Source organism: Dipodomys spectabilis, unplaced genomic scaffold (assembly GCF_019054845.1).
Source record: "Dipodomys spectabilis isolate Male_0828 unplaced genomic scaffold, ASM1905484v1 ptg000599l, whole genome shotgun sequence".
Classification (NCBI taxonomy): Eukaryota; Metazoa; Chordata; class Mammalia; order Rodentia; family Heteromyidae; genus Dipodomys; species Dipodomys spectabilis.
The window spans coordinates 224,503-236,774 of record NW_024871276.1 but is presented as its reverse complement, the minus strand read 5'-3'; the positions used below and the strand labels follow the sequence as shown (position 1 = coordinate 236,774).

At 53.0% G+C, this 12,272-nt stretch overlaps 1 protein-coding gene across 2 annotated transcripts in view; it reads left to right on the top strand.

Annotated features, from left to right (window-relative positions):
* Window positions 1–12,272, top strand: part of Prdm11 (PR/SET domain 11) — a 59,961-nt gene that overhangs the window by 39,041 nt on the left and 8,648 nt on the right. The window contains exons 5-7 of one of the 2 annotated variants that reach the window (XM_042671113.1): window positions 551–618; window positions 4,445–4,866; window positions 7,539–8,705. In XM_042671113.1, coding sequence (XP_042527047.1) covers window positions 551–618; window positions 4,445–4,866; window positions 7,539–8,101 — 1,053 coding nt within the window. In that variant the 3' untranslated portion in view covers window positions 8,102–8,705. Of the gene's footprint in view, window positions 1–550; window positions 619–4,444; window positions 4,867–7,538; window positions 8,706–12,272 lie in introns of those variants that run through there. The other variant, XM_042671112.1, reaches the window with a different exon arrangement.

The following is a 12,272-nucleotide window of genomic DNA, read 5'->3' as shown; positions in this document are numbered from 1 at the left end:
CTTGGCTTTTCTGCTCAAGGCTGGTTGGTGCTCTACTACTTGAACCACACTTCTACTTCCAGCTTTTTGCTAGGTAGAGATAAAGAGTCTCATGGATTTGCCTGGGCTGGCTTCAGACAGTGATCCTCAGATCTCAGTCTCCTAAATAGTGCCTAGCTCCAGGTACAGCCTTGTAGTGTGTGGAAAGTGGCACTCATTGTTCATATTGCTGGGTATTCCATCAAATCTGAGGGGAAAGGTATTCCCATTTCCCTCTTCTTATTTCCCAAGAATTCAAAACACCTTGAAGGGTTTTATTTTGCTGATCTAGGGATGGAACCTGGGGTCTTATACTGGCTAGGCCAGTGCTTTGACATTTGAGCCATGCCGCCGGGGCTCTAGGATAATGGGAGTGGGTGGAGGCTAGGTGGCAGGGATTCCTGACCCTTGTGGCCATAGGAAGAGGGAAAGGAGGTGAGGTCATGGTGGACTGGGCCCTGGGCCTTGGAGGAACCCAGGGAGGCGAGATTTTCTGGAACAGCCCATGCTAGACGGTCTCTATCTCTTCTAGATTGTGGACAAGAACAATCGGTACAAGTCCATAGATGGCTCGGACGACACCAAGGCCAACTGGATGAGGTAAGTCCTGCCTGCTGCCAGTTCCCGGACCCTCATGGGCCCCTGGAACAGGCCAGAGGACCATTCCCCTGGATTGGGCCTATAGGGTCTCCAGGGCTGCTGTTTTCAGAGTCCAGCTATGAGGAACCTTCCTGTGATCTGAGGCTTCCATTGAGAATTCTAGAAATGGCCAGGCTAGTGGCTACAGGAACCCAGAGGCTGCTCACCAGCCACTGTCTCCCCCAGTACTCCAGGGGGCACAGGAGCTTCCCTGCCTAGGCCTATGCCCCCATTCCTCTGGGCAGACAACCTCTACAATGGTGGGGAACCACTGCAGGCCAGCTCCTAGCAGTGGTGCTGAGTGAGACCTTCCCATGGAAGGCAGGACTCCTGGCTTCCTCTCTCCAAAGGACTCACTGTTATGCTTGAGTTTAAGAGTGGTGTTATCCTGGTCCTGTGTGTGGCGAAGAAGTTTGTGCCAGGCCACCCACCCAGGTCACTCCAGGTGGCCTTGCCCAGTTGGGATCCAGGATCAGGGCAGTGAGCCAGGGCCCAGGATCAGGGCAGTGAGCAGTGGGGAAGAAAGGAGATCAGACTGGGCAAGTGATGACTGGGAAGTTGGATCTGGGCTGGGCAGGAAGGGAGGTGTCAGGGACTGGCCTCTGGCTGAGCACGGTGGATCAGAGGCTTTCTGGTGAGGTCCATGAGCTGTGGATGCTGGGGGAAGCAGAAGACAAGGGTGGGGCTGCAGGGGCTTCCTATGAGGGAGGGTGCTGTAGTTCAGGGCTGCATTTCCCAGCCAATGAGGAGAAGCATGTGGAAGATGGGCATCACAGGGAGATCTCCATGGAAGCAGTACCACTGTGATCTATCAGAGGGGCCTGGTTAGCTGAGAGCATGTAGGCCTCACCACCGCTAACAAGGTACAGATTCGGGGACTCCAGCAGCGAGAGAACTTCTGCCTTATAGTATGGTCAGCTCAACCCTATGCCACTGCCTCCCACACCACCTGGCCAGCCATTTCCTGAAGGAAGCCCCCCAAAAGAGGTTGACACTGCTCCCTGACTTGTTCCTGGCCCCTGGGCCCAGATCAGCTCCACCTATGCTGTTCATGCCCAAGTGCTGACTGCCTGCTTCTGAACAGATCCCATCTCTCTCTCCCCACCAACCCCCCATCCCCGACTCAGGATACCACCAGCCTGAGCATAGTGGTTTCAGACCTGTAATCCTAGCTACTTAGGAGGTGGAGATCAGGGAAATGGGGCTCCAGGTCAGCCTGGGCATAAATATTGGTAAGAATCCATCTCAACCAATGGCAGAGCACTGTAGTTACCTGCCTGTTATCCAGCTATGAGAAGAAGCATAGAGAGGAAGATAGAAGCCCAGGCTGGTCCAGGCATTAAATTATGACTCTACCTCAAATACCAAAAGGGAGGTGAAGTGTAGCTCAAGGCCTTCCTTGTTAGCACAAGGTCCTGAGTCAGTCTCAGTACCATCCTCCCCCACTCCCCAGAAAAGATGAAGAAATAACTCTCTCTAACATGGTTATTGGTGGGGTCACAGGGAATGTGCTGCAGGGTCTAGAAGAACATCTTGGTATGGGCCTTCAAAGGGCTAGAACATTGTAAGCAAGAGAGCATGAGGTTCTTAGTCCAGCTGTATATGGGCAGCACAGAGCCCCACTGAGCTCTTCCATCTCACCATTCCAGCCAGGCAAGTTGGGGAGAGAGTGTCTGAGGCATCCTGGCACCAGGCTTCTGCACTGTTAAAACTACCAAGGTGCCAGGAACTATGGCCCAACAAGCTAACCTGTTCCACATCTGCTCTGAGCTTGGGGCCAAGACTCTCCCAGGGATTTTCTATGTCTGAACCACCACCGTCAGTACTCCAGAACTTCTGGGCTGGGGATGGGCCCAGGGCACTGGGTTTTGCAAGCTCTCCATAGGGATTCTCATGGCTCTGTAGTGGTCTTCATACCACAATGACCAGAGCAGGGCCAGGTCTTGTCCAAGTTCATGCATACAGCAGCAGAGCAAGGACCAAGCCAGGATTCTTTCTGCTATACTGTACAGGGGTCCAGGTGAAGCATGGCTCCTTGGCCTATGAGTGGTCAAATGATGGGCTGGGCTGAGCTCCCCCCACCTCATGTGCATGGTTTTGTCCTGGTCCAAATGGCGCCCAGGTGGCTCCAACTTGTGGGACCTCAGCTGGAGAAGTCTTGAGCAGATGAGGCTTGGGTGCATGTATGGCTTCTAGTTGGACAGCTCCTTCTACTATTTGGACACTGTTAATTAATTGCACAGGTGGGACGTAAGGGCCTGGGAATGATGGGACAGATAATTTCTTTACAAAGTAAGTCATGGAGCAGGAAGAGGATGGCATTAGTTGACCCTCTGGCCACCCTGTGCTGGGCACCGTGATCATTTGTCCACCAGAGGTTGTTTTGTTTCCCTGTGGGCATTTGACAATACCGAGATACTGTGGATGAATACAGCTTTGTGCATGGGTGCTACTTGTTTACATGGGATAGAAGCTAAAGATGCTGAGGAGCAAGCAGTCTATTCTTTATAGTATCCCCTCTCCCTACCCCTGTTACTGGAAACTTCCAGCTCCAGATGCCTATAGTGACATGATTAAGAAATGGGTGTTTGGTTCTCCTGGCAGCCTCAGGAAGTAGCTCTAGAATGGTTTGCAGAGGCCCCTCAGCTACCCAAGGACACTTGACCTCTAGTCTCAGATGTGTCAGAGTTCTAGGCCCCCGTGTGTGTCAAAGTCTCTGCCTTTCCTCTCCCAGACTTCTGTACCCTCAACATTTCCATAGTGGTGTGGGGAAGGAGGTGAGGCTGGAGGATCTTAATGCCACTGGCCTCTGACTTGTAGTTTTAGAAGCCATCAGAGGAGTGAATCCTGCTCCCACGTTTTCCTCCAGACCCTGGTATTCTGTTGAAGGGGGACCTTTTGAACCTTGTCAGTGTAATGTAAAAGCCAGATAGAACCACAGTGTGGGGAAATTGGATCCTGAAGCCAGAGTGGATGCTCCATTAGATGGAAGAGCATCATTGTGCCCCTTGTCCGGGGCCTCTTGTCTGCTCTGTCTGTGGAGATGGAAGCCAGGGCCACATCTGGCATCCATCAAGGTGGCCCAAAGGATGCCCTCGGGCTCCCTGCTATTCTCCCAGTAAGCCACAGTAGCCATGTGGAAAACAGTGCCAGTGGGGTCCTTGAGGGAGGGAAGCCTGCCTGCCTGCCAACATACACACCCAGAGCTGGGGACTTGAGGGATGTGGGGAAAAGGAAGTGAGCCTCACAAGTGACAAATAAGCATTCTGCCATCACGTCCCCATGATGGGCGCCACCAGCTGATGCCACAGGCCACTGCAGCCCACTGCGGGGAGTCTTCCTGTCCAAGTAGTATTCCTTCAAGCCATCCATCCAGCTTGTGTCTCTGTGTAAGTGCTGTGTTATCTCCTTTCTAGGGCATTCTATACATTTGACTTTCCTTCCTTAGAACCAGCCGGGAGAGGTTGGTGTACTTGTTCTCATTCTGAATGGGGAGAGTAGGGCAGGACCAGTTCACTGAACTTGAACTGCCCTGGTGCTCACCATTGGTAAGAGGTAAGGCAGGTCCTAGCCTGTAGGCAATGAATGGACTGAGGCCAGCACTCCCTTCACCTCTCCACCCACCCTCCCCATGGAGGAGCAAGGAGTCCAGGGTGGGCCCTCTGTCGCTAGTAGGAGGAGGGTGTGGTGGGGGCCAGGTTGCCCCAGGTGCCTCCTGGGAAGGAGGAGGACCACCTGCGTTGACAGTCATTTACCCAATTGTACTTTGTGGGATATTCAACCCAAGGAACATGGCGCCCCTGGCTGAACGTAAGAGGAAGCCCAAGTTCTCCAAGGAAGAGCTGGACATTCTGGTCACAGAGGTGACCCACCACGAGGCACTGCTCTTTGGGAGGGAGACCATGCGGCTGTCCCATGCTGACAGGGACAAGATTTGGGAAGGCATAGCTCGGAAAATCACCTCCATCAGCCAGGTCCCCCGCTCCATCAAGGACATTAAGCATCGGTGGGATGACATGAAGCGGAGGACGAAGGACAAGTTGGCACTCATGCAGCAGTCACTGTCCAGCCCTGGAGCTGGGAGCCGGGCTCCTACCATTGTGCTCACTGCCCACGAGAAGGCCATCGAGTCTGCACTGCTCACCGCCCAGTCTGGGCACAGCTTCCCCAGGGCAGAACTGGACGGCACCGACAGCCCCTCCACCAGCTGTGAGTATCGCTCACCAGGCTACAGCCTCCTCTCGGGGCCTTCCTCACATACACCCCTTCTCTCCCTCACTCCTGACTCTTCCCGCCCATCTCTGGTCCTGCCTCCAATCCTTCTGATACATTCATTCTAGAGTATTTACTGTGCTGGGGAGCTGAATGGACAGGGCTGGGTATAAAGCTCTTCTGAAGTTTTTGGGCTTCGGGTATTAACATGCTGGGACAGAGAGGCCCAGGAAGGGTTAACAGGCCTTATGTGAACAGAGGCAGGCGCAGAGGAGGGGAGGGGAGGGTGCACAGGCTGAGAACAGCATGTACAAGGCCTGCATCAGGAAGGAGCTTGGCACGTTCCAGGAACTGCAGAAGCCAGGGAAGCCCCAGCCTAGCCAGCAGGGGGAGGGGTACAGCCTTGGCCCTGGCTGCCATGGAAAAGATCCTTTTGCTGTCTCCGTGTCTGGACCTGATCACTTTATTTCTGCATTGCGTTCTGCACTCTTCTGCGCTGCGCTGCCTTCTCCCTCTTCTCTCCGGTCGTGCCTCTTTCTGCCCCCCCCCCAGGCGTTCTAAGTCCCCTCTCTCTCTTCCTTCCCCCCTCCCATCCTGCTCCATCTATTTTGCCTCTCCCCCTGCAGTTGTCCCTCTTCCCCCACCCCTCCCCCATTTCCTGTGTCTCCATTGGACTTCAAGGCAGAGATCTTGGGGCTCACCAAGAAGAAGGGGCAAATCAGGTCTGCCCCGTGTGGAGCTGTACCCGCTTTATTTCTGCTACTCCACACATCCACCCCTGCCTCTCTTACTGCCCCCGTTGGAGGCCAGGGGCAAGGTGCGGGGAGGAGCTCCAGAAAAGCCTGCAGGGTCCAGCAGACCAGTGGGGAAGGTGGTTCCCAGGATTCTGCCTCCCTTCCTGGGGCCCCTTGCCATAGGGATCTGCTCGTTTCCTGTTTGGCTGGGGCTGCTGACAGGTGGCCACTCAGAGTCAGCTTCTCAGCACTGGAAAGGAACAAGGAGCCTCTGATGGTCTGACTTTTTTTGTTATCCACACGAGGACGCTAGACAGCAGAAACAGAGCATGCCCTGCTCCGTTCGGAACGGGGACTGGAGCCCGTGTGGGCCCAGCTCCCTGGGAATCAGGTTTCCTAAGTCCCCCTCAGTTAGGAAAAAAAAAAAGCTGAGGCCCAGCACCCCATAAAGTCCATGCCCTGAATCCATGGTCTGCTTACCCCTCCATCTCTCCAAAGGATGAGATTGTAAGAGGTAACCCAGCCTGGCAGAAGCCCCTCCCCACCTTCTGCCCCGCCACCAGCTGTTTCCAGCCTGGTCAGGGGGTCTTGGTAACACAAGGCGGTGGAAAGAGGAACAACACTGGCCCAGTGGGTCCTGCTCCTCCCATCCTAGGGGGCTATGGATGCCACCAGGCTGAGCAGACTCAAGAGGCACTGGCTGGTACTGCGCCTGGCCTGAGAAATCCCATGACCCTTGCGGAATAGGTGACCTACAGGGCAAACGTGCTGTCCTCCCTGCCATCTCCCAGGGGTTGGCTCTGAATTAGGGAGGGCTTGCCTTTACCTGACTCTGGGACTAGCCTATCACTTTTTGTTTTAAATCAATGCCATGGGAATCAGCCCATGATCTCCATCACTGGAAAGCTCAGCTCTTCTGTGAAAGGGGCTATGTCCCTGTGTCCAGTGACAGGTAGCAGCCTACCCCATGAGTCCTGCGTGACAAGAACTCATGGGTAGAGTCCTAAGGAGCCTGACCTGGCAGTCCACTTTTGGGGCCAAGAAAGGCAAGGGGGGAATACAAACATATCCAGTACTACGTCTTCTCTCTCTTCTGTTACAATGACCTTGTGGTCATTTCAAGTTGCAGGTTCCAGCAAGGCCACATGGTGGCCCTAGCAACTCAGAAAGGGCCTCGCTGATTTGAGGAGTTCACACACACAGAGCATCCCCAAGCTTCTGGCAGGTGTCAGGTCCCAGCTCTGCAAAACACCTGTGTCTGCATCTTATTTACTCTGTGTGTGTGGGGGGAGGGGGGGGGGAGGGCGGGGTTTGAACTTGGCCTGGGCACTATCCCTTAGCTTTTTCACTCAAGGCTGGTGCTTTACCACTTGAGCCACACAGCTCCACTCTGCTTGGGATTCATATTATCTCCAAGTAAACAGCAAAAAAGACAGAGTCCTGCCTGGATTGGCTTTGAACTGTGATCCTCAGATCTCAGCCTACTGAGTAGCTAGGATTACAGGACATGAGCCATCAGTACTTGGCTTATTTACTCTTCTTAACCAGGCCCGACAGCCAAGTGGATGGGTGGGTAGACAAAGCCACCACACTGTCACTTTGCAGAACATGAACTGCAGAAATGAAGTCACAGCGCAGGGGTTGCACCACTGGGTTTCATGGTGCTGCCAGGACTTAGGGCCTCCAGCTCCCCTGGCCTGGGCTTCTCCCCTGCAGTGTAACTGTCCCTGCAAGAGCAAGGGGATCTCTTCTCCCCGGTGCCCTATCCAGGCACCCCGGGGACTTGGAGAACTGGCACTTCTCCATGCATGGTGCCAGTGTGAGCCGAAGGGTGGCAGGGAAGGGGACATTATGGTGTTCTCAGGGGTGGGTCCACTCCTGGTCCACTCTTCCTCCCTTTTGTAATCATTTATCTTCTCTATTCTGTCCTCCAAGATGATGAAGATGAGGAGGTTCCGGGGTCTTCTCGGAAGCCTCTTCTCATGCCCCTGCCACGGCCTCCAGAGGAAGATGCTCACCCGGCCAGGCCTACCCTGCTCCGTTCGTCTTCCTCCTCAGACCAGTCGGAAACTGTGGGCTCCAAGACAGAGGGCTTACCGCATCCCTCACCCCAGACCCAGGCCTGCAGGACCCCGCGGCCACATCCCAGCTCGCCCCCTGGGACCCTGGACTGGCAGCTCCTCCATGTTCACACACAACAGACTGAGATGTTCCAACGGTTCTGCCAGGAGCTGGTGACTGTGCACCGAGACATGGCCAACAGTATGCACGTCATCGGCCAGGCCATGGCCGAGCTGACCAGCCGTGTGGGTCAGATGTGCCAAACGCTGACAGAGATCCGGGATGGGGTTCAGGCATCTCAGCGGGGGCCAGAAAGGGCAGCTCCCATGGGACTCATTCCCCAGGCTCAGGTGCCCCTACCGGACCCTACACAGGTCACCCCGATGCCAGCCCCAGCACGGACTACCAGATCTCGGAAGAGAAAACACATTTTCTAACCTGCAGTCTGCATGAGGAGGAGGAGAGATGGACCAGTTCTGTCTCTTGGGTCCAGGAACAGGACCGATGGCGCTGGGGGACACTGGGGCACTGCCATCCCCTCATGGTGCAGGCTGGCTGCTGGTGGTGTAACAGCACGTGTCTAGTCCCACTCCCGCGTCTCTGTCAGAGGCTCAAGATGCAAGAGAAGCTACCTGCTTGATGCTTGCTTGGCCTGGAGGGTCCTTCTCCTCTTGGTCTGTATCCCGTGGTACAGGCCTTGCTGGACAGGGGGGTAAGAGCGGGGAGCATCAGAGGGCATTCCCGCCTTGGATCTCAGGGCCTCAGTAAGTCTGCGCTTTCCTAGGGGCGTGGCCTAAGGGTGGGCGGGGCAAGTGCAGCCCTTAGTCCAGGGAGCTTAGCCCCCCACTTGGGTGGTGCCCAGCCTTGGCCCTTGCTTGTCCCTGTGCAGTGCCCGCGTGCTCAGCTGCTGTGCTTGCTTTTACGGAGGGGGAGAAGGATGGGCTGACATCGGGAAGAGGGAGGGGATGGTCTTGTATTCTTAGTGCACTGTAAGCATTTGTCAGGTGCCTGAGGATGTTAGGTGGTCTCAGGAGGAGGTTCTCAGGATGGGGAGGGGAGATGGGGGCAGGGGAGGGGGGAGGAGGGAGACAAGTCTGGCGTTTTCTTTTCTTTATCATTATTATCATCTGCATTTCACTGGTGACAAAAAAAAAATGAACCAGGCAGGTAGTTGGGACTCATTTCCTTGCCAGAAGCCAGATCTCAATTAGTGGCAGCATCTGGGGGGGGGGGGGGTCTTGCTTCTCACCTGGCCTCTTCCATTCCCCATAATGCCTCTGTCCTTGACTCAGCTCCCCTCCCCCCATGGAAATTGGGGAGGGGGGCATCCCACACTAGCCTTAAGGTATGCAGCCGGTGACTGAGGAGGGGTAGGAGCAGGTTTCAGGGAGCTAGCAGGTAGCTCCTCCTCTGGCTTCTGAAAGAATCCAGAGCCCAGCAGGGCTGTCTCCAGGCCCATATCCCAGCATGCCTTGCCTCTGCTTGCTTTGCACCAGCAACACATACCCCCTAGCTGCGTGTTGCATTGTGGACCTCAGGATGAGAGACTGTATTGTTCTGAGGCATGGAGGGAGGTGGCAGGTGGCAGGCGCAAGCTTAGCTCCCACCTGGCTGCATCTCCTCCCCTGTATTCTTCACTCCCTGGTATGGGGCTTGTCCTGGGAGATCCTTCCACCTTCCTCCTGTCCCCAAAGCCTGCTGAGGCCGCTCTAGGAGCTGCTTATAAACCCAGACTTTGCATTGTCCCACACAGGGAAAGTGGAAGGCATCCATCATGTCCCAGTGCGCTGAGCTCCATCTCCCAGATTATACATGGAAGTTCTTCTTTGGGGGATTTCCTGTCCCTCCCCTTCCCCACAAACTGAACACTGTTTTGTCCAAAGCCCAGTGGCTTGATAATTGCCTGGAATTACCCTGCTGTCCTCTGCTGGAATCATAGATTGCCTTCCCAAGTTATTTTTGTTAAGATGGCAATAAAAAGAAATGGATCTCACACTTTGAACACAGCCAGGCTCCAGGATCTTTCTTTGGTGTGTATTCTCTTTCTTCGCTTCCTAATGGAAATCTGAGATGCCCAGTTCAGGGCTTAGGTGAGGAGAAGCATGTGGGTGAGAAGGGCTTTGTGCCCTGGCATTTCCCTCATTCCATAAGCTCACAGGTGCCCATGTCCAGCCCCATGCTAGATTCTCAGAGGGAAGGACAGGACTCAGGGAGGCAAAGTATGCACAGGCTCGATTTCATTTCTCTGCATATCAGAAGTGGCATTGTGTTAAGTGAATTTTACTCTGTGTTCCCTAAAAGGAAGCTGGGGTTCTGAGAGGTGGGGAGTGGGGGGAATCATCTTTTCTGACAGGAGACTCTCAAAAGCCAGGCACTATTTAGTTGCCTGTACACTTAAGAGACCATCCCAAGACATGAACCTTGCTTTGCACACAGCCCTGCCGACCTTGGTGTCCTATCTGTTGCAGGCAAGGCCCTGCCTGCTCAGATCTGAGGCCCCTCAAAGTGACAGAGAAGCTTCTTCTGGCTCTCATTGGGAGGGTGTCCTCCTCACCCCCCTCCAAAGGATGGGCTCCTTACTTGTGCAGGGCCTGTGGCTAGCCACAGGGGTTTCTTCCACACAGGAATCTCCAAGTCCTAACCAGGACTTCTCTTTGTGTGTGGTCTCTAATCTTTGGCTTTGGAATCAGGCTATCCATCCTCTGCAGTTCTTAGCCAAAAAAAAGAGTGTGTCCTTGCAACTCAAGACCTGTCTAGACTTTCCAAGGAGGCACAAAGCTGAGGTGACACCAGTCTGGGGTCTTTTCTAGTCCTCAAGGTCAATATGACTAGCTAGTTTCTCCCTCTTATCCTGGAGACCAAGGGGCCAAGGGAGGTCAGAACAAAAGGGACAGTGGCTGGTTGGAATGAAAAAGACTTGTGTTTCTGAATCTTGGCATCAGTGGGGATTGGAAGCTGGCAAGGTAAGCAGGAAGAGGAAACAGCTGTTTGTGCCCAGGCTGGTTGGGTGGTGTTCTACACAGGCTAAGTGAATGCCTAGTAGGTGCTTATATGGCCCAAAGTTTCCCCCAGTCTGGAGACATAATCACATGAGATCACAGAGCCCAGCCTCTTCTTGGTTTGTCTGTCCCATTTCTTCCTTCATAGCTAAAACAGCATCCTTTCCACTGGATTACAGTAGAGGCTGAACCTGACCTTGGTTGGTCTCCTCTAACACAGTAGGTGCCCTATGAATCACTTTCTCTGGCTAGAACCCAGTCATTTCCTGACCCAGGTAGAAAAGATGGTGTAATTGATAAGTCTCAGTGGATGAGGTCTGACAATTTCCTCTGCGCTTATCTCTCTCATACCCAGAATCAGCGATTAAACAATGCATTATCTTCATGAGAGGTTCAGCACAGAAGCCCCGCCCTCATCAACACTATCACTTACCCTCCATTACTTCAAAGGTGCCAGAGTTGGGGAGGGGGTGGGGTTTAAAGTTCTGACCAATGAGAACTCACTTTGCAAGGTGGTTTGGCTAAGCATGATCTATCCTGTGTTTGGTGCTGTTTCTCCAACAAAGGAGTGATTTTGTATCTCCTCTGACCTTCACCCCTACCCCCAGAGAAGCTGCTCAGCACAATGAACAGGAAGAGTTTCCATTCCCTTCATACCTGGTGCTTCTCAGTGATGGCTTTTGTATCACAGCATGGGTTGGGACAGACATGATTCTTTGTAAAGACATTGCTAATAGGATCTCATAGAGAAATGGGTCTAACTACCATGTGTCACCATAAGATACTTAGAAGAGGGAACCTAACTAAGAGATGACAGATGTTGGCTTTGCTGGCTACATTGAGCTTTACTGGAGTAATTAAATCGCATAAACATTGTCATGTCAAGAAGAATGGGTTGTGGTCCATTAAGAGTTACCATGTAGAGCTTATGTCATTCATTGAGGTTCCAAATAACCAAATCCCATAAGAATGCTGATCAGATTTTGATTGGCCTTTGAAAATACTTTGTGATTGATACAAAGACTTGGGCATGGTGTATTAGTTCTTGTAGGGTAGAAAAGAATCTACAGCTGGAAAGAGGAGTTGGTTTGAGTCATTCTAATCTTTGGATGCACTCTAAATAGAGATTGCTCTTTAGAATAAAATGTTCCTCATCTATCTTCCTCTCTTAAAGTTGAGTGACAGTACAATAGCCTATAGAGCTTAATGGGTGTTTAGTGATTCACTCTTTTCCCTGGGACAAAGAAACCAGAATGCAAGTTTGTGTTCCCATCTGCCCTTTTCTTAGTTCCTCTGGGGTCTGTGCTATATCCTGTTGCCAGAATGGACTCAGTGGCCCCCCTGCTCCAAGCCTATCTAGGAAATTGGAGATAAGGGCAGGTTGGATAGGAGGGTTGCGGGTGTCCCTGAGGTGTCTCCAATGTAGATTCTCAGTTCTGCTGTCACTTCATTCTGCTACCTCATACTGGAATCGGTGTTTGCATATTTTCCTTTTCTTTCTGTGTGTGGGAGGGACAAATAGTACCAATTGCTTATTGAGAACACCTGCAAGGTACAGAAAACGACAAAGAAGGTTCACATCTAATGGATAATCATTGTTAAAAACATT